The sequence below is a fragment of the Triticum aestivum genome, chromosome 5D (assembly GCF_018294505.1).
Source record: "Triticum aestivum cultivar Chinese Spring chromosome 5D, IWGSC CS RefSeq v2.1, whole genome shotgun sequence".
NCBI lineage: Eukaryota > Viridiplantae > Streptophyta > Magnoliopsida > Poales > Poaceae > Triticum > Triticum aestivum.
Window position 1 is genome coordinate 248,127,428 of NC_057808.1, and position 22,818 is coordinate 248,150,245.

The 22,818-nt window shown below is 47.3% G+C and overlaps 1 protein-coding gene across 3 annotated transcripts; it reads left to right on the forward strand.

Moving 5' to 3' along the window:
• The first annotated feature begins 1,219 nt into the window (after positions 1-1,219).
• On the forward strand, positions 1,220-17,927 carry LOC123120494 (uncharacterized). 3 transcript variants are annotated; one of them, XM_044540499.1, is made up of 5 exons: positions 1,220-1,301; positions 1,875-1,983; positions 2,094-2,243; positions 2,386-2,539; positions 3,313-4,444. In XM_044540499.1, exons 1-5 carry the CDS (start codon positions 1,287-1,289, stop codon positions 3,404-3,406), a joined length of 522 nt encoding a protein of 173 aa, XP_044396434.1. In that variant the 5' UTR covers positions 1,220-1,286; the 3' UTR covers positions 3,407-4,444. The 3 variants fall into 3 exon arrangements, with proteins under 3 accessions (XP_044396434.1, XP_044396436.1, XP_044396435.1); XM_044540501.1 differs by lacking the exons at positions 2,386-2,539; positions 3,313-4,444 and adding an exon at positions 17,745-17,927 and having other exon boundaries at positions 1,251-1,301; XM_044540500.1 differs by lacking the exon at positions 2,386-2,539 and having other exon boundaries at positions 1,251-1,301; positions 3,210-4,444.
• Positions 17,928-22,818: the final 4,891 nt, after the last annotated feature.

Below are 22,818 nucleotides of genomic sequence, written 5' to 3' on the forward strand. Positions count from 1 at the left end.
AAGGGGGAAGCTCCCCCCAGGGTTCCCAACCCTAGGCGCATGGGGGGAGGCCCAAGGGGGGCACCCCAGCCCACTAAGGGCTGGTTCCCTTCCACTTTCAGCCCACGGGGCCCTCCGGGATAGGTGGCCCCACCCGGTGGACCTCCGGGACCCTTCCGGTGGTCCCGGTACAATACCGGTAACCCCCGAAACTTTCCCGGTGGCCGAAACTTGACTTCCTATATATAATTCTTCACCTCCGGACCATTCCGGAACCTCTCGTGACGTCCGAGATCTCATCCGGGACTCCGAACAACTTTCGGGTTTCCGCATACATATATCTCTACAACCCTAGCGTCACCGGACCTTAAGTGTGTAGACCCTACGGGTTCGGGAGACATGCAGACATGACCGAGACGCCTCTCCGGTCAATAACCAACAGTGGGATCTGGATACCCATGTTGGCTCCCACATGTTCCACGATGATCTCATCGGATGAACCACGGTGTCGAGGATTCAATCAATCCGTATGCAATTCCCTTTGTCAATCGGTATGTTACTTGCCCGAGATTCGATCGTCGGTATCCCAATACCTTGTTCAATCTCGTTACCGGCAAGTCTCTTTATTCGTACCGCAATGCATGATCCCGTGACTAACGCCTTAGTAACATTGAGCTCATTATGATGATGCATTACCGAGTGGGCCCAGAGATACCTCTCCGTCACACGGAGTGACAAATCCCAGTCTCGATCCGTGCCAACCCAACAGACACTTTCGGAGATACCCGTAATGCACCTTTATAGTCACCCAGTTACGTTGTGATGTTTGGCACACCCAAAGCACTCCTACGGTATCCGGGAGTTGAACGGTCTCATGGTCTAAGGAAAAGATACTTGACATTGGAAAAGCTCTAGCAAACGAAACTACACGATCTTTTATGCTATGCTTAGGATTGGGTCTTGTCCATCACATCATTCTCCTAATGATGTGATCCCGTTATCAATGACATCCAATGTCCATAGTGAGGAAACCATGACTATCTGTTGATCAACGAGCTAGTCAACTAGAGGCTTACTAGGGACACTTTGGGGTCTATGTATTCACACATGTATTACGATTTCCGGACAATACAATTATAGCATGAACAATAGACAATTACCATGAACAAAGAAATATAATAATAACCATTTATTATTGCCTCTAGGGCATATTTCCAACAGTCATGCTGCGCCACGGCCGGCCGTGCGGCCCTCAGCTCAACTCATCCGCTGGCGGACAGGCCTCTTGGTCTGTGTTCCCATCCTCGATGTCCAGCAACAAGGTACTTTGGAGGCCACTCCAAAAGCTAGATCCGGTCCTCCCTTGCTTCATATAATAGCTAATTGTATTTTTCTGTTGTTGCTCGGCATCAATTACCATGATTTGTAGCTACCATACACACATATTCGATTGATTTTGATTAGTATTGGCTTGCAACCTATTATGGATTTTTCTCCCGTTTTTCAGATCTGAGATTACTGTTTGGGGATTTGGGGGTTTTCTTTACAACTACAGGTCTAAATATTTTCTCGGATTTGAGTTAATCCGGTAGCCTACCAAGTGACATGTGAGGCCATGTTCTGGTGCTACTCGTATTGCTAGTTTCCTTCTGGTTCATTGCCACTGTATGAGCATCATGGGGCCAGTTTCTTCATAGCTATTAGACCAACATATATATTTTCTTACATTTGAGTTAATTCGCAATGCAGATGACATATATAGGAATGGTAATTTGTGTGTGTGCACAGGGCACTAAATTTTCCCCTTCCATGGATTCTCTTTTGCACAAATATCATTGGTGGCCTTGCATATGTGCTAACGGAATGTATGCTAATTAACAGTCTGATGCATGTAGGTAGCTGATCGATGGTGCTTGTCAGAGCGGCAAGGCCATCATCTGCAATCCAATAGTGCAATTGATCTTGAACTTGATGGTGGGACTGCAAGTCTTCATCCAGAAATAGGTATGCTCTCATGTTTGAATGACTTTGATAAACTCAGAGTGCAATTTTATTTATTCGTGATGTGTTATTGATTTAGAAACTAAATTTGTCCACCAATGTTGAATATTTAGGAGCCACAAAAGGTAATACTCGAATCAAATGGAGTCCCCAAATGGCTGATCGATGGTGCTTGTCAGAGCGACAAGGCCATCATCTGCAATCCAATGGGGCAATTGATCTTGAACTGGATGGTGGGACTGCAAGTATTCATCCAGAAATAGGTATGATCTGATGTTTCAGTGACTTTGATAAACTCAGTTGTGCAACTTTATTAAGTTGTTATGTGTTACTGTTATAAAAAGAATAGTTGTGATGTGTTATTGGTTTAGAAACTAAATTGGTCCACCTATGTTAAATATTTAGGACTCACAAAAGTTAATACTCGAGCCAAATGGAGTCACCAAATGAAGTTGTTCCTTGTTAGACTCCTAAAAGATCACGATGTGCCTGGTTTTCGGACACATAATGCTTGGAGTAAGGAGGCATGGAGAAATATTGTTTCTCAACTAAATCAAAAGTTTGATCAATCATTTACTCTCAACCAAGTCAAATAAAAGGAGCAAGATCTGACGAGAGACTATCAAAGTGTTCAAGAATTGTTGGATCAAAGTGGCTTTGGATGGGATAAGGACAGAAAAATGGTTGACGCACCAGATAGTGTTTGGGCAAGCTTTGCTGCTCGGAAGAACAGCAAGGATGTTCTGCAATGGAAAGAAAGGTCATTCCCCCTTTATGAAGAATTAGCTCCACTCTATGAAGGTGACTAACATACTATTCCCATTTACATTGTAGCTTATTTTTCTTGCTGTCTACACTTTGCATATAAGGTTAATTGTTCTGAACAAATTTCTGGAACTATTCTCTAGGTCGTTATGCTGAAGGGAGAACTCGTCAAGGCTTGGACCATTATACTAGGAAGAGGAAGCATGCACCGGTTCCTTCATCACAGTCAACACAAGTGACTGATCTGTATCAATCACCATCACCTACCATGCCAGCTGCCGGTGAGTCAGATATGCAGTTTACTTTAGTGAAAAACTTGAAGAGTTCAATGTGGATTCTCCCCCGCACCTATCTACACCTATTCAGCATGTGCAAGCCCCACCAAGATCTACACAAATGGACAAACATGACACTAAGCGTGGGAAAAACAGAAACGTGGTGCTAATGACGACTTCCATGAGAAGTATCTAAAACTGAAGAAGGAAGAAATTGATCGATTTGCTGCAATTGAGGATAAGAAGCTAGAGGACCCCTACTCCATCAATAAGTGCATCACAGCAATTGAAGGGTTGGAAGGTCTACAACTAGGAGATATGTTGATGGCATCAGATATCTTCAAATGCAAGGAGAACAGGGAAGTTTTCTTGTCATACTCTACTAATGAACTATGACTGCCTTGGCTTAAAAGAGAGATTGCGTGTGCCCAAACAACCCATCAAAATTAGCCATTGTGGTGATCCACTGAGATCATAGGTTCTATTTTAGGGAAGCTTTTGGTCTGTAGGTGTCATATATTTATGTTTAGTTGAATTGGTCATAGAACTGACCATGATGGTTTAGTATATTTTGGTAGTTATGTTGAGAGGCTTTTGGTTAGGCATGCATGAAAATTTGTAGTACTATTGCAACTTTGAAGTCCAAGAATGGTACTACAACTTGCATGTCATATTTCAAGTACAAGAATGGTAGCTGGACTTGGATAACATATTACATATTCTAAGATCTTTGTGATACATACTGTGCCCACATTTGTTGTGCTATATCTTCTCGCTTTTGATTCCCGGCATCTCTAGAGTAATTAAATGCATGTATGTCGTTATGATACTTGTGATCTCCACTTGGCACATCAACAAATTGTTCTTGATCAATCTCCACAGCAGTATTCTCAGGCCAAGATAGATCTCCATTATGCAAATGTATGAAATTGTGCAGCACACAACTAGCAACTGATATGTCAATTTGTTTGGTAACAGAGTAATGTGAAGCCACTCTCAGTATCGGTAATCTCATTTTTAGTATACCAATAATCCTCTCGATATGGTTTCGGAGTTGTGCATGTCGTAGGTTGAATAATTCCTTATGATTTCTTGGCCTTTGACGAACTCTCCCTTGTTCTTGCAAGTGGTACCTAGTACCGCAATATGGAGCCAGAAATTGTGGTGTATTTGCATAACCAGCATCTACAAGGTAAAATTTTCCGGGGGGTACTTGAAACCCATGGTTAACTGCATCTTGTAGGACTCTTGCATCTGAAGCCGATCCCTCCCAACCAGCATGTACATGCACAAACTTTAAATCAAAACCGCATGCTACCATAACATTTTGTGACAATGTTTGCTTCCTATTGCGATATGGTTCTTGCTCATGAACAGGTAATTTCAATGGAATATGTGTACCATCTATAGCGCCGATGCAGTCCTGCATAAATATAAGTACATAAGCCATATAATCTTCTCTGTAAAATTTCGAAATTATGTTATTTGAACTTGATCATAAGCATGTATACATACCATAAAAAGGGGTAGAACTTCTGTTTACTCAAGATTGGATGCGGGTGTAGGGAAGGTGGACGTATATATACAGAATAGAGTTCTGTAATTGCATTGAGCACTTCTCCAAAATAGTAACTTATTGTTTGTACACTATGCTGAAACCAATCTGCCAAAGTATCATTTGTTGCATTCTTAGATAATGCATACAAAAATATAGCAACTTGTTCTTCTACTGAGACATCTCTTCCATCAACACACTACTAGGAAAAGGGCTATAGACAATATGCACACTAATGGCGCACCAGACATGCGGTGCACCACTACTATATAGCAGTGGCGCATCGTGTGCTGGTGCGCCATTAGTGTGATAGTGCGCCACTACTAACAATTTTTTTCTTTTTTCCAAAAATACTAATGGCGCACCACAACCATGGTGCGCCACTACTAACAAATTTTTTTCTTTTCTTTTTTCCAAAAATTCTAATGGCGCACCGGGGCGCAGTGCGCCATTACTAGTTTTAACTAGTAATGGCGCACCAGTCACCCCTTGCGCCACTACTATCATTTTTTGTTTTTTTTTTGCAAAACTACTAATGCCGCACCGCCAGCTGGTGCGCCATTAGTAACCAGGGTTACTAAAGGCGCATTTTTTGGTGGTGCGCCATTAGTAACCTGGGACCAGCTAGATATTTTGGACAGCCACCTACACACTCACTTTCCCCACTTCATTCTCTCCACCTCTTTCTCCAAGCTTGTCTCGGGTGCCTCCTCCTCCTCACCTCATTTGCACCATAGATTCATCCAAATTAAGTGGTTAAATTACCTTTTTTGATAGGTAAGTAAGGGGAAAGCTTTCTTTATGTTGTAGATCTACTTTTTTCTCCCTCCAACAACGTGCACATGCACTTTTTATGGCCTAGCTAGATCTATGTATGTTTGTGGTGTTGCATATGTTTGTGGTGTTGCATATATGTTTGTGTTTGCAGGTACTGGTATTTGAAATGCGATAGTTGCCAATATTTTGCCGGAATGTTGATTCATTCCGTTTTGGCGAGAATTTTGGCACTATGCATTCTTTTTGGTCCTATTTTTAGGCAAAGTCATGCCAAATTTTTTCTTGGTTCTAAAATATCGTTTTGCTCTACCCCGCAGGTGACCATGGTCCGCACGATGACCGAAGGCATCGTGAATAGGTTTTTGAGCTCCGCGATGGCCGAGATGCTTCAAAATAACGAGACGGAGATAAGATGTCCGTGTCGAAGATGCAAGCTGAGGAGCCTTATGGACCCGGATTTCGTACAAGTGCGGGACCACCTGCTCTTGCGTGGTTTCATGGATGGCTATCGGTGGCAAGGTGATGAAGATGATTATGAAGTCGTCCATGGGGGCCGGCGGGCAAGAAATGAGGAAGGGCAGCAAGACAACCGCGGCGAGGGCGGGCGAGAAGACGAAGAATCTCCAGGACATGATCACGAAGTAGATGCAGTACACAGTCATCATGTAGAAGATGCCGGACATGATGATGAGGAAGATGCCGGAGCAGACGAAGGGCATGATCATGAAGATGAAGATGCCGGAGCAGACGACGATGGACCATCGATGGGCTAGGTGCAGGACCCTCATATTCAAGAGCTGCTTCTCAAGCAGACGGATAACGCAAGAGCTGCCGCCCGAGAGAAAGCCAAGATGGATCAACTGGAGATAGACGCGGTTACTCCATTGTATGAAGGATGCAGGCCTGAGGATACCCGCCTGAAAGTAACGCTCATGGCTCTGGAGATGAGGGTAAAACACAAAATGACCGACGCATGCTTCGACGAGAACATGTCATTCTGGCACGAACGTCTTCCCAAGGGGAACAAGTGCCCGACCAGTTTCGAGGAGGCGAAGAAAATCGTGTGTCCTCTGGATTTACCGCACGTGAAATACCATGTGTGCATGAACAATTGCATCATTTATCGGGACGAGCACGCGTAGTCTACCATATGTCCGGTGTGCGGCGTCACTCGATACAAGAAGAGGAAGAAAGCTCCTCGAAAAGTGGTGTGGTACTTTCCGATCACTCCTTGTCTGCAGCGGTATTTCGCGGACCCTAAGGTAGCAAAGCTCTTGCGCTGGCACGCGGATAGGGAGGAGAAGAAGCGAGAAGATGACGCAAATGATCCGGAGATAAATAAAAAAGACAAGATGCTGAGTCACCCTAAGGATGGGAGCCAGTGGCAAGCGTTGAACTTCGAACACCCAGAATTTGGGAACGATCCAAGGAACATCGTGCTGGGCGCGAGCACCGATGGAGTCAATCCGTTTGGCAGCCAGAGAAGCACACATAGCACCTGGCCTGTGTTTGTGTGGATGTACAACCTTCCCCCTGGTTGTGCATGAAGAGGAAGTACATTCACATGAGTATGCTAATTGAAGGGCCGAAACAACCAGGGAACGACATCAATCTGTATCTGGGGCTGCTGAAAGAGGAGCTAGACACGCTGTGGAAAACGCCAGCCAATACGTGGGACGCCGCAGAGAAAGAATATTTCCCTATGAGAGCCGCACTGCTCACGACGGTGCACGACTATCTCGGTTATGGATATCTCATGGGGCAGGTGGTCCACGGATTTTCTGGATGCGTCAGGTGCATGGATGACACAACGTATCGCCAGCTAGATAGAGATCCCGGGTCTTCGAAAACCGTGTTCATGGGACATCGAAGGTGGCTTCATGACGATGACCCATGGAGAAAATGCAAGGATCTGTTCGATGGTGAAACCGAACCCCGAAGACGCCCGCGTACGAGGAGTGGCGAGGAAATAGACGAGCTGTTGAAAAATTGGAAAGATTGCCCACTGCCGGGAAAGAAGCAAAAGGCGCCAGAGCCGGGAAAGAAGCGAAAGGCGCAAGAGCCGCTACTGAAGGTATGGAAAACGAGGTCTATTTTCTGGGACTTGCCGTACTGGAAGATCCACCGTGTGCCTCACAGCCTTGATGTCATGCATATCACGAAGAACGTATGCGAGAGTCTGCTTGGTACCCTGCTCAACATGCTGGAGAGGACCAAAGATGGGCTGAAAGCAAGGGCAGACTTGAAATCAATGGGCATCAGGGAGGAGCTTCACGCTAATGATGATGATGATGAGGCGAAGCAGGACACGGAAAGTCGTCGCAAAGGAAAAAAGGCCAAGAAGACCGGAAATGACTTCCCTCCCGCGTGCTTCACTCTAAGTCAGGAGGAGATCGATCAGTTTTTCACCTGCCTCGTAGGAGTAAAACATCCTTACGGTTACGCGGGGAAGATAAGCAGATACCTAGACTCAGCGAAGCAGAAGTTCAGCGGGATGAAGTCTCACGACTGTCACGTGCTGATGACGCAGATACTTCCAGTTGCTATCCGTGGGATCATGGACGCGCACGTCCGTGAAACGCTATTTGGCCTATGCAACTTTTTCGACGTCATCTCTCGGAAGTCGGTTGGCGTGAGGCAACTCAGAAGGCTACAGGAAGAGATCGTGGTGATACTATGCGAGCTTGAGATGTACTTCCCGCCCGCATTCTTCGACGTTATGGTGCATCTGCTGGTCCATATCGTGGAGGATATCATCCAACTCGGGCCGACGTTCCTGCACAGCATGATGCCGTTCGAAAGGATGAATGGTGTCATCAAAGGATACGTTCGCAACATGTCACGTCCAGAGGGAAGCATAGCCAGGGGCTTTCTGACCGAAGAGTGCATCTCCTACTGCACGAATTATCTAGGCATCGAGAACCCCGTTGGTCTGCCCGTCAACAGGCACCTCGGCAGGCTCGCTGGATGGGGTCACCGTGAGGGTCGCCGCGAAATGCATGTCGACTTCGAGGGTCGACTCGCCGACTTTGAAAGAGCAAACCTAGTCGCGCTACAACACATAGACGTGGTCGATCCTTGGGTGGTAGAGCACAAAACCTTTATTGAGAAGACGTACAATGACCGAGGCCAACAGAGGACGGACGGAGATATAATCAAAGAGCACAACTCATGTTTCACGCGTTGGTTCAAGCAGAAGCTTCTGTCGTACCCTTTACATGAGGATTCTTCCGCGGAAGAACAACTCATATTCGCCTTGTCACAGGGCGCCGAGCACAACCTGATGACGTATGAGGTGTACGATATCAACGGCTACACATTCTACACCGAGGGAAAGGACATGAAGAGCGATGGTTATCAGAACTCCGGGGTAACGATGGAATCCTACACCAGTAACGACAAGGACAGATACTACGGAAGGATCGAGGAGATCTGGGAGCTGAGCTACGCTGGAGAGAAGGTCCCGATGTTCTGTGTCAGATGGGCCAAGAGCGTCCTAAAAGAAGACCGGTATTTCACCACCATGGTTATACCCGAAGCCAAATCCAAGACAGCGGGCGCAAACGTCACCGCGAAAAATGAGCCATGGGTACTGGCTTCCCAAGTGGACCAATTTCTTCATTACCGACCCGTCAAAGCCCAGTCGTGTTGTCGTGAGGAGAGGCAAAAGGAAGATCATCGGAATGGATGGAGTCGCCAATGAGCAAGACTTCGACAAGTACGGCGACCCGAAGATGGAACATGACGACGACGATGAAGTACCAGCATACACCACAAGAAGAAGCAGGACCACCCTACCTAAAGGGCGTCCGTTTAAGAGAAGAACTCCATTTACGAAAAATAAGGGCAAGAAGATTGTGAACAGATAGCTAGCTAAGATCAATTGTATTTAAATTGTAGCCTTCATTTCTCGATGTATTTCATGGGCACTTTTTGAAATCATGAATATTTTTAAATTTCATGGGCACTTTTTGAATTCATGAATATTTTTTCAAATTTTATGATATTTTTTCATATTCAATATGAAAAAATATTGAATATTCATGAGGACACTCGATCTCGATCCCCCTCCATCTCGATCGCTATCCCTCTCCATCTCGATCTCGATCCCCCCGCACCCTCCGTCGCTCCACCGCCGCCGACGACCCACCGCACCCTCCCCCGCTCCACCGCCGACGACGACCCCCCGCACCCTCCCCGGCCCGCTCCACCCCCGTCGAGCACCCCCCGCACCCTCCCCGGCCCGCTCCACCGCCGCCGAGCACCCCCGCACCCTCCCCCGCTCCACCGCCGCGACGACCCCCCGCACCCTCCCCAGTAATGTCTTACCAATTCACAAATGAATGCGACTAAAAATAAAAAAACAAATTTGATTATATTTTCAAATAACAAATTTGATGATATTTTTTCATATTCATATATATTTTCAAATAACAAATTTGATGATATTTTTTAAAAATATTACTGTTTTTATAAAAAAAATATTACTGTTTCATATTCATTTTCATTTTCTAAAAAATATTAGATGCAACAAAAAATAATAATAATAAAATTACTTATGGCGCACCGCTGGCTGGTGCGCCATTGCTGTGCAAAAAAAAGGTTACTTATGGCGCACCGCTGGGTGGTGTGCCATTGCTATCTAGAAAAAAGATTTCTAATGGCGCACCGCTCGAGGGTGCGCCATTGCTATCAAAAAAACATACTAATGGCGCACCGCTAGGGGGTGCGCCATTAGTACTCTTCCCCCCTAGCTAGCTAATTCGCCCGATCCCTTCGTCCCTCCCTCGCCACACTCCCCCCCCACAGCCCCGACCCACGACGCCGCCGCTCCTACGTGCGCCGCCGCCCCCGCGCCCCCGCACCCCCACCACTGCAGCTCCTCCGCCGCCCACCTCACAGCAAGCCGCCGCGGCCCCCAACCATCCCGCCGCCGACCCGCAACCATCCCACCGCCGACGACCGCACGGGGTGCAGGACGACGACCGCCGCCGACCCGCAACCATCCCGCCGCCGCCGACCCCAACCCCTCCGGCGACCGGCCGCGCCGGCCCAGGTACCTCTCCTCCTTGCTCCTTCCTCCTCTCCACCCTTCCTCCCCATTCCCTCCCTCCCTCCCCTCGACCGTGGCCTGAGTTGGATCTAGTACCTTGTTCATCTGCCTGAGTTGCTCCTCTCACTGCCCTGCCTGTGTTCCTCCGCAGCAGATCAAGAACTACAGCAACTAGAGAGTGAAGAAGCTGATTAACAGCAGGGGAAATAGCAACAATAGATCAAAGAAGTACAGCAGATCAACAAGGCAACAGTGGTAACTGAATTTTCAACACTTCTCTGTACTGCATAAACATTCTGCATAAACATTCTGTGTTTGATCAAATGATTGTAGCCTTCCCATGGACTGTGTTTTTTTATAAAACTGTAGAATATCAGATTGAAATATTGGGGAGTACAATACAAGTTCAGGAACAAGGGGCATTTTTTGCAATTGTGAACTCTCAATGCTCAAGTCTGGAAGTGTTTACAAATTCAAAGAGTTCACATGACTACTGGTCAAATACTCTAGTGTATTTAGTGTAAATCTAGTCTGAAACTAGTAGAGCTCTTGGTGATTTGCAAATTCAGTTTAAATAAAAATTTGGTACATGACTGCTGATCATGTATGAAAGATGTTGCTACTGGATGAGCACAAGAACTACTCAATAGATTTTGATGTACTCCTGATCATGTATGCAAGATGTTGCCACCGGATGCATGGATGCATGACTCGGACATGACTACTCAGTAGATTATGACACCTGATAATCACAGTAAACTGTTAACAAATTACAGTTTACTGTCCATTTTAGCCTAGCATTCAGTTATCTTTTCACCCTTTTTTCTGTTCATTCAGTTATATTTTCAGTAGGAAAATCTGTGTAACAAATTACAGTTTACTGTCATTATCAGTTTACTGTCCATTTTTGTTTTGATTTTACTGTATGTATCTTAACTGAATCTTAACTAAAATTTGACCATGTCAGCTGTAAGTTGGTTACCCAGCATTTGTGTGGGCTTATCACACTGAACTTTCAGTAATCTTACATACTGTTCTGTCACATGATGGATAGCACTGAAGAATATCTTGAAATGTAACATTCGAGTAGTTCACTTACCATGACTATCAATTAATAAGCATGATATTGTACCCTTCTTTTAAAAAAGAATTCCCCTGTGGTTGAGATCCTATAAAACGGTGCCCCTCATGAAGCATCCACCTTACTAAGCCATTACTTGTGTGCATCTCTAGTTTCCTTGCAGGTTGTAAGTTTTTATTAGGATAGCTGTAAATTTCTTCTGTTTTCTAGTAGTACAACCTGTACTGGTTGGGACAAAAACACTGCTTTTGGTGTACCTGTACTGTTCATCACCATGGCCACTACTATTTGGCCCTCTGTGTCCATCACCATGGCCACTACTATTTGGCCCTCTGTGTCCAGCAATATCTTTAAGGCAAATCTGGCTGGCAATTTGGCCCTCTGTGTCCATCACCATGGCCACTACTATTTCAAACTAAAGAAAGAAAGGAAGAGATGATTTTGCAGGTACCCCGACAGGCCCTTGAGTTTGCCAGAATGTCGATTAACTTCCATTCCGGCAAATTCGGGTACTCCGTATGTCCTATTTTCAGCAAAGGTCATGCTGAAATTTTCTGTGAATTTTAGCATGACTTTGCTAAAATAGGACATATGGGGTACTTGCGACTAATGCATGGGCCGGGGTATCTTAGTACTTAATTAAGTAGGATCAACTGCCCCTTTATTCTTGCTGCATTAAACCATAGGTGGCAATAGAGCCAAGTGATTAGGCCCAACTTAGAGTCGACAAACCCTAAATTATAAAACCATGGCTTTTAGGGTGCCTCGGTGTCGATAAAAACTAAATGATGAAAGCTTAGGCTTTTAGGGTGCCTCGGCGTCGACAAACCCTAAATGATAAAAGCTTAGCTTTTAGGATGCCTCGGTGTCGACAAACCCTAAATGATCAGACCATGATCTTGTTCCTTGACAATAACCAACTTTTTGACCTAACTTTTTTCCTATTTAGAGCGAAACATGGCCCACAACGATGAGGCCGGCGGTTCGGGCGGCAAGGCATTCTGGGAGCTGTCCCAGGAGATGGAGGAAGAACCTCACCGCTATGAGGACACCGCGGAAGACACCGATCCTGACTACACAACCCCTAGTGGCGTCGGGGATGACACCACTGATGGTGCCGCCGAGGATGCCACCACTGATGATGGCAGCGCACGCACAGATGGCAGCCAACCGAAGAGGCAACGGAAGGACCGGCGCCCGAACATGCTCGGCACCATTAAGGAGGAATTTACTGAAGTGAACTGCGACGGGGATCCAACGGCGCCCAAAGAATTAGTCAAGGGGTACTCGGTTCAGCTCGGGTGCATTCTCCGGAGCACCGTCTCGATCAACACCGAGAACCTAAGGCATAAGGACCGAGGGAATTTGCGCAACCTCCTCTTCACGAAGCTGCACGAATGATACAAGTTCCCTGCTGAGTTTGCAAACACACGCCTCTCAAGGAATAAAGTGAATAGCGCCGCCCTCACGAAGATGAGCACGACCCTGTCTACTTGGAGAACCGCGGTGAAGAGAATGATTAACAAAGGTGATAGTTATGAGAAGATCAAGGCGAACAATCCTTCGATCAGCGAAGATGACTACAAGGAGTTCAAGATCAAGTGCGAGAGCGGCGCATCCGAGGAATCAAGTCAGTGGGGGAAAGAGATGCGGGACTTGAACTTAGGGGTCCACAAACTCGGTCCCGGCGGTTACAGAGTGGCGGAACCTATATGGGACAAGGAGGACGCGGAGCGTGCCGAGCAAGGCCTACCGCCCTGCGTCGAGAAATACCGTGAGAAGCAGACCAGGAACTATGTCAGGGCCCGGTACAAGGAGGACCCGGTAACAAAGGAGCTTACCACGGATCCGAAGACCAAGGCGCTTGAGAAAGTTCTGGTAAGGAATACACCCCCACGTAATTAGCTACATATATGGTTGCATTCTAGTTAATGAAGCCAAATTTCTAAATGGTTCACATTCCTTCCGCAGGAGACTGAAAGCAGTAGCGCGGGGTCGTCTCAGAGCTCCCCAGCTTGGGACAGCACTCTAAATAGGGCGTTGAACATAATGAAAAATAAGGATAAGCTCAGTAAGCCGTCGTCAGCTGGTCGTGTGGCTGGCAAAGGCTTGTCCACAAAATGGTCGTCATACTATAACGCTGGTGGGCGAAAGGAGAAAAAGACCAGCTCGGAAAGCCAGTCGCGCGAGGTTCAAGAACTCAAGGCACAAGTGGCGCGGATTCCGGAGATTGTCCAAGAGCAAGTGCAACAACAACTGCGAACGACGCTCGCCGCCATTGTGCCTAGCTTGATTGAGGGGCTGCAGGCGTGGATTGCGGGCGGCCAACAGGGGCCGCCCCCGGTTCCCAGCTTCACGGCCAGCAAATTGCACAACACGCAGGCGGGGCCATTGGTGTCTCCGGCGGAGGCGGTATTGGTGTCTCCGGCGCCGGCACGGGCATTGGAGCTTAATGCACCCGGGTGTATGCCGGCCGGCACCTCGGCAGCAAGCGGCCCCTCCGTCAGTTGCACACCCGCCGTTGGCGGTGCCTCGACATTAGCCGAGCTCGACGCCATCACGGTAACTAAGCCTCTCGGCCGATGACTTCATCTCCTTGCCTTTGACTGGGCATCCCTGACGCCCTACATGTTTTCGCAGGGCGCCGCCGACGTTCCATGCACTCTCCTGCACCTCGTGGGCGGCGAGTTGATCGATGTCGCCAAGGGCAGAATCGTTCAACCGGGCAACCCCGTGTTCCACGGTAGTCCGATGCCACCCACCGTGTATAGGGTTGAACTGGTTCGGGTGCTGCTAGGCTGCGACGAGTTGTTACCTCCGATTCGACCCGCTGGGGACCATGAAGATGATGTGATGACCCTCAGCGCCTGCGTAAGCTGGCCCCTGCTTTGGCCGAAGAGCCAGATTCGTTTGGGGGCAGGGGACACCACCCCACAGACAACACCGCCAGTCGTGCCGGCGCCAAGCCATGGCAAGACCGCCGCAACGCTACCGGACATGCCGGACATCCCTATGGCACAGGATCCGGACATGCATATGGCACAGGATCCGGACGACGACGACAACGACGATGGTACATTTACCAACGTCGATAAGTACTTTGCCGAACATGGGTACGGTGACGAATTCTTCGGGCCTCCTTCTCAAGAACCCAACCCTGAAAAAGACGACTGCGATCGAGCTGGTACCGCGAAGAAACCCAATTGCAACAGGCGTCGTCTGGCGTTCAGTTCTCAGGAGACGCCTCCAGCTGCCGCCTTCACCGAGCCTCAGATAGCCGAGGTGCGGAATATTATCAGCCCCAACACACTCAAGAAGGCGGTCTCTGAGCAGAACTCGATCCCATTACAAGAGATGAGGAAGAAGGGACGGAAACGAAAGAATAACAAGGGCGGTGCGAGCCAGCCGGCACTGAGTACGATCTGTGCTCAGGACGGGCCACCTTCACCTAAGGATATCTCGAGGGGGGTGCATGTGGCGGGTAGGCCGATGCTACCGACTAATCTGCTCAATGCTGCAACCGGTGTTATGCGGAGTCTGCATGACAGTATTCTTTCTTTGGAGAAGCAGCGTCTCTCCGAGAATGATGTGGCATACCCGGTTTTCGTGGCCAAGGTGCCAGAGGGCAAGGGCTTTGTGGATAGCGCCATCAGGGGTACGATCGTCCTATGGTTTGATGACATCTTCGCTATGTTTAACCTTCATCCGCTGCACTACACCTTCGTTCGGCTATTTTCACTGAGTATGGAGATGCGGATCATTAGAGACAAGACCCCGGACATCGTGATAGTCGACCCCTTCTACATGCGTGCCAAGATCTTGGGCAGCGCTGGGGACCGGCAAGTCGCGAGTTCATACCTCGAAGGCGTCATTCTGGCAAACCCAGATAAGGATAACTTCCTCGTGCCTTACTTTCCCGAGTAAGTCATCCCCTCACCGCCCCGTAACATATGATTTCTTAGATTTCGATCGTTCTTTTTTTTCTAACATTCCGTGTTTTGTGCAGTGACACACATTGCACACTCATCCTCTTAAGCCCGAAATATTCCATGGCCACGTATTTCGACCCGGACCGTCAGTCGAAGATAGACTACACAAATATCAAGAAAGTTCTTGATGATGTTCTCCCCGGCTACGCCAAATCTGGAGGCACCTCCAGCAGGCCAGTTCGTAAGTACGACAAGCACATCTTCAGCCACAATACGACGTTCTCCTGCGTCAAGCAGCCGCCTGGCGGTCAGAAGGATGCCTACTACGCCCTCCATCACATGCGGGCGATCGTACGGGACCATAATCACCTTCTTCTACCAAATAATCTCAAAGATTGGGCCGCACGCTTGTCGGCAATCCAGGATGCGGACATCAAACAAGAATTCTTTCGCATCCAGTCGGAGTTTGCGGAAATCATCCATCAAGATGTCCTTCGTACCTCGGGGCAGTTCTATCTCAGACATCAACCGTCCAACAGTGAGATAGAAACAACGCCACAAATGCAGGCTGACAACGCCCGCGATTTCATGACCATCACGAAAGACGGCGGCTTCATCCATGCTCCGGTCCCTGAGTCGAGTCGAAAGTAGTGATGCTATGTAGTTCTGAAATGTCGATTGGCTCATGTTGTAATATTAAACTTTAATGAACTTGTATGTCTCTTTGGTTTGGACAGTCGTTCAACTTATATGTAATCGATGCTATTTATTAGTAGGACCACGAATCATGCTATTAATGTGTTGCTTTTTTCTTCCGATCCTTTTGTTGCATACTTATATATTGCTTATGTATTGTCTGTGAATTGCTACTAACGTTTTGTTTGGCTAGTGCATATATAGAGATGTCGTCGTATGTCGTGTACAAGGGTAAGGTTTCCGGAGTCTACGACGACTTGGAGGAGTGTCGGAGACAGGTTCACCGTTTCAGCGGTAACAGTTACAAAGGGTACACCACTAGGGCGGAGGCGGAAGTTAGATACGCGCGCTATCTAGCGGGAGAGAGGAGGGAGCGGAGGAGGAACCGGATAAAGACCAGTTTCATCGCGATGATGCTAATCGTGATGACCGCGGCTCTCTTCTATGTGATGGTAGTTTAGATGATCGATATCGACTTGTAATGTGAAGACAAACTCGCTACTCGCGGTTTCGAGACTTGTAATTTTATAACTTTGTTCGGTATTTGAAATTCGGAGACTAATATGATGAATTGTATTCGGAGACTAATCTTCTATTGTATTCGATAAATCTGCTGTTTATATGTTGTGCTCTTTATATTATGTGCAGTAATATGTTTTGTAACATGTGAAATATTAGAAAAGAAAAAAAATCCCTAATATTCATACTAATGGCGCACCACTCATCACACTAATGACGCACTGCAGAAAGGACACTAATGGCGCATCACCCCCTAGTGCGCCATTAGTATGCCAAGGCACATGGGTAAATATGGCCCCTGGAAGGCCTACTAATGGCGCACGGTGGGCTATACTAATGGCGCACTGCATGGTGCGCCATTAGTATACCAGATACTAATGGCGCACCAGGGATGCGCCATTAGTATTTAATTCTAATGGCGTGGTGCTAGTGGCGCACCAGTAGTGCGCCATTAGTAGGCAAAACTGGTGCGCCACTAGCAGGCCTTTTCCTAGTAGTGACAAGGCGATCATTCTCGCGCAGTTTCTGAACCAAAGCTTGAAATATGTCAGTCTCCATTCTGAAGTACCTTTTGCATAGGTCTTCATGTCCATTTAAAATTTCGTTTACACGCCGTGCGCCTGTAAGTATTGAAGTGTGCATAGGTCTTCTTGAGGAATGAGAGGGTTCTCCTAAAGTAGGAAGAACAAAAAGAGCAAATTCATCCTCACTTTTTGATCTACGACAGTAGCTCGGATCCATCGGATGTTATGACAAACAAGCCTGTGGAAAATCAGTGAGTTATGTCATGACTTTTCAAGTTTAAATATATCTGCTTAATTAGTATAGTTAAGACTTCTAGTAATTTATTGGTCAAACAACAAGGCTTAGTTCTGCCATGCTAGTCACATCGTGATCCCAAATAACTTTGTCATATTCTGGATTTTTTGGGAGATAACTAATACAACTTAGTACAGATCATTCTACTATGTCATGATATTAGGACAATATTTCTTTTCTTGCCTTTTACCTTTGCATATGTGTTTGAATCAGTTACAGAATGCAAGAACTAAAAAAATATGGCTTCTCATGCTGATGATTGTTGGTGACTTGATGATTTTGGGTGGTCGGCTAGGATGAAAAATGTATACGGGGAACAAAAAAGGCCATGGTGTTCTCGATTTTCTTGATATGGACTAAATGGCCAGTGGTGGAAACATGTACAGGGTGAAGAACTAAAGCAACTGGAATGTATACAGGGAGAAGATCTAAAAAAAGCAAAGGAACGTGTACAGGAGAGGAGCTAACCTCAGATTTGAGAGAAGATCAAGCAAATATGAGGAAACTTCAGCTATCACCAGCAAAGACTTGCATGTAACCTGTTCTCGGTTGTATGAAGTGGAGATCTTGTAAAGAAGAAACTTTGTGCTTGCGTATATATATCTTGTTGTAGCCAAACGGCTAGCTTAGGGAGTAACGGCTACCTGTTTGAAAGCACACCTTTCAAAATAATAATATTATAATGCTCTGAGTTCCCATGCTTTTCCTATGCTCCCATCAAACACCCAGTTGTGCCAAATCCTATGTTTTCTAATTCCATAGGATTCAGGTGGGTAGGGCATGGCAATCCTTTAATTTTCATATTCCTTCATTTTTTCTTTTCTATGAATCAAAGGAGGCCTAAAGTTTTTAACCAGGCTCTCCTCCTTAGGCAAGCTTGGCGACTTATTGCACATCCCGACAGCTTGTGCGCGAGAGTATTTAAGGCAAAATACTACCATGTGGCTGATCGGCTAGACACGGTGTTTATTCATAAAGAACAGCCGGGTTGGCAGGGCATCATGCAAGGTTTGTCTAGAGAAATAGTCCGCGTGCACAAAATGGATTAGACCACTTGACCGGAGGTGGTTCGAGAAGACGAGAAGAGACGCGTGTGCAAACGGAGCACGGCGGCGGCTACGGCGACGATACAGCTCAGCTCTACGTGGATTTGGCGATAAGGATGTGGGCATCATGTGGTGGCAGAGCCCCGGCCAATCTGGTCCAGGCCGCGCGTGAGCCCGCCACACGTCGCGCAGTGCCCACGGGCGGGAGGGAGGAAAACTCCAACACCTCCCCTGCGATCTGGCTGGCCCGTTCGCTCCAGAAGGCTGGCTTTCTCGTGTGCCGTCGACGTCAAATATCAGTACTAGCAGTACCACCTTATCTCATGCTTCAACTTTTCTTCTTGCATGTGGGCATGTGGCAGCCTTGGCATGTGCTTGCCACACGACATTGGGATATTTTCCTCTCCCGCTTTCAAAATGGCGTGTGGATCCGTGGGTAGAAAACTCCCGCCCACGCCCAAGTCTTCTTTCCCGTGCCATGGATCCAACACGTCCTTTTTCTTCTTGACAGCTGGATCCAACACGGTTGGCGAAAGAGGACTGGCTTTCACGGGCAGCAAAGGTACATGTGGTGATAGGGAGGGGACGAAGAACATATAGTAGTAGAAAGAAACTGATGGTTACAACATCTCCAATAAATGATGTAGATGTAAAAATAATTAACTTTTGCATCTTTGAGATTCAAAACCCCCTATTCAATAGATGATGTAGATAAAAAAAAATTACATCTCCGTCTTTCGAAGATGTAAGATACAATACCTCGTGATGCAAATTTACATCTCCAGCCGCTCGAGATGTAAACCCAGATGTAAACGACCAGCCGCGCGCGAACTCCAACTACCCTGAAATTTCCCCTCCCCTCCCCCGACCGGCTACCTCGATCCACTGTCGCGCCGCCGACCCTCTGCACCCCGCCGCCGACAGATCCGGCCTCTCCACCCCCAGTGCCGCCGGATCTGCCGACGCTCCGCCGCATTTCGGCTGGACTCGCCTGCAAATCGGCCGCAACGGCCGCTTTTCCGCCGCGCCACCGCCCGATTCTAGCTCCATCGCACTGCCCCGCTTCAATTCCACCTCCGCTGCCAGGTTTGAAGCTTGGTCGTCCCTTCCCGCCACATTTCAAGCTCGATCGCCGCCCGATTCAAGCACCGCTGCTACCTGAAGGAAATATGCTCTAGAGGCAATAATAAAGTTGTTATTTATATTTTCTTATATCATAATAAATATTTTTTATTCATGCTAGAATTGTATTAACCGGAAACTTAGTACATATGTGAATATATAGACAAAACAGAGTGTCCCTAGTATGCCTCTACTTACTAGCTCGTTAATCAAAGATGATTAAGTTTCCTGACCATAGACATGTGTTACCATTTGATGAATGGGATCACATCATAAGAGAATGATGTGATGGACAAGACCCATCCATTAGCTTAGCATTATGATCGTTTAGTTTTATTGCTATAGCTTTCTTCATGACATATACATGTTCCTTTGACTATGAGATTATGCAACTCCCGAATACCGGAGGAACACATTGTGTGCTATCAAACGTCACAACGTAACTGGCTGATTATAAAGATGCTCTACAGGTGTCTTCGAAGGTGTTTGTTGGGTTGGCATAGATCAAGATTAGGATTTGTCACTCCGTGTATCGGAGAGGTATCTCTGGGCCCTCTCGGTAATGCACATCATTATAAGCCTTGCAAGCAATGTGACTAATGAGTTAGTTACGAGATGATGTATTACAGAACGAGTAAAGAGACTTGTCGGTAACGAGATTGAACTAGGTATGATGATACCGACGATCGAATCTCGGGCCAGTAACATACCGATGACAAAGGGAATGACGTATGTTGTTATGCGGTTTGACCGATAAAGATCTTCGTAGAATATGTAGGAGCCAATGTGAGCATCCAGGTTCCGCTATTGGTTATTGACCGGAGATGTGTCTCGGTCGTGTCTACATAGTTCTCGAACCCGTAGGGTCCGCACGCTTAACGTTCGATGACGATTTGTATTATGAGTTGTATGTTTTGGTGACTGAAGTTTGTTCGGAGTCCCGGATGAGATCACGGACATGACGAGGAGTCTCGAAATGGTCGAGAGGTAAAGATTGATATATTGGAAGGTAGTATTCCGATACCGGAAGGGTTCTGGAGTGTATCGGGTACATACCGAAGTACCGGAAGGGTTACCGGAACCCCCCGGGGAAAGATATGGGCCATATGAGCCATAGAAGGGAGGCTAACAAGCCCACAAGGGGCCGGTGCGCCCCCCACAAGGGAGGAGGCCGGATTGGACTAGGGAAGAGGGCGCCACCCCCCTTCCCTTCTCCTACTCCCTCTCCTTCCCCTTTTTCCCCTCTGGTAGAAAGGAAAAAAGGGGGGCCGAATCCTACTAGGACTGGAGTCCTAGTAGGACTCCCCTCCCCATGGCGCCCCCTTGTGGCCGGCCTCCTCCTCCCCTCCTTTATATACGGGGGCAGGGGCACCCCATAGCACATCAATTGTTCTCTTAGCCGTGTGTGGTGCCCCCCTCCACATTTTACTCCTCCGGTCATAGCGTCGTAGTGCTTAGGCGAAGCCCTGTGCGGATCATATCACCACCACCGTCACCAGGCCGTCGTGCTGATGGAACTCTCCCTCGACCCTCTGCTGGATCAAGAGTTCGAGGGACGTCATCGAGCTGAACGTGTGCTGAACACGGAGGTGCCGTACGTTCGGTATTTTGATCGGTTGGATCGTGAAGACGTTCGACTACATCAACCGCGTTAACCTAACGTTTCCGCTTTCGGTCTACGAGGATACGTGGACACACTCTCCCTGCTCGTTGCTATGCTTCTCCTAGATAGATCTTGCGTGATCGTGGGAAAAATTTGAATTACTACGTTCCCCAACAGTGGTATTAGAGCCAGGTTTATGCGTAGATGATATGCACGACTAGAACACAAAGAGTTGTGGGTGATAATAGTCATACTGCATACCACCAACGTCTTACTTTGATTCGGCGGTATTGTTGGATGAAGCGGCTCGGCGACATGACATGACCGCGTTCATGAGACTGGTTCTACTGACGTGTTTCCCACAGAGGTGGCTGGTGGGTGTCTGTTTCTCCAACTTTAGTTGAATCGACTTTGAGTACGGCCGGTCCTTGTTGAAGGTTAAAACAACACACTTGACGAAAAATCGTTGTGGTTTTGATGCGTACGTAAGAACGGTTCTTGCTAGAAGCCCGTAGCAGCCACGTAAAACTTGCAGCAACAAAGTAGAGGACGTCTAACTTGTTTTTGCAGGGCATGTTGTGATGTGATATGGTCAAGAAATGATGAGATATAAATTGTTGTATGAGATGATCATGTTTTGTATAAGTTATCGGCAACTGGCAGGAGCCTTATGGTTGTTGCTTTATTGTATGAAATGCAATCGCCATGTAATTGCTTTACTTTATCACTAAGTGGTAGCGATAGTCGTAGAAGCAATAGTTGGCGAGACGACAACGACGCTACGATGGAGATCAAGGTGTCAAGCCGGTGATGATGGAGATCATGACGGTGCTTTGGAGATGGAGATCAAAGGCACAAGATGATGATGGCCATATCATGTCACATATTTTGATTGCATGTGATGTTTATCCTTTATGCATCTTATTTTGCTTAGTACGGCGGTAGCATTATAAGATGACTGAGGGAGTCCTGGACTAAGGGGTCCTCGGGCGTCCGGCCTGTTATCCAAGGGCCGGAATGATGGGCTGTGAAGACATGAAGGCCGAAGACTGTACCCGTGTCTGGATTGGACTCTCCTTGGCGTGGAAGGCAAGCTTGGCGACCAAACTATGAATATTCCTTCTTATGTAACCGACTCTATGTAACCCTAGATCCCCCCGGTGTCTATATAAACCGGAACGGTTAGTCCGGAAAGGATATATTCATTACCATAGTCAAACATGCTAGACTTCTAGGGTTTAGCCATTACGATCTAGTGGTAGATCAACTCTTGTAATACCCATATTCATCAAGATCAATCAAGCAAGAAGTAGGGTATTACCTCCATAGAGAGGGCCCGAACCTGGGTAAACATCGTGTCCCCGTCTCCTGTTACCATCGACCTTAGACGCACAGTTCAGGACACCCTACCCGAGATCCGCCGGTTTTCACACCGACATTGGTGCTTTCATTGAGAGTTCCACTGTGCCATCGACGAAAGGTTCGATGGCCCCTCCAATCGTCGATAGTGACGCTGTCCAAGGAGAAACCTTCCTCCCCGGACAGATTTTCGTATTCGGCAGCTTCGTACTGCGGGCCAACTCGCTTGGCCATCTGGA

Bases quoted from the DNA above. Each gene is read 5' to 3' on its own strand.
- LOC123120494 (XM_044540499.1), top strand. The intron at 1,984-2,093 runs GTATGCTCTCAT...TTGAATATTTAG, and splicing joins AAGTCTTCATCCAGAAATAG to GAGCCACAAAAGGTAATACT. The intron at 2,244-2,385 runs GTATGATCTGAT...TTAAATATTTAG, and splicing joins AAGTATTCATCCAGAAATAG to GACTCACAAAAGTTAATACT.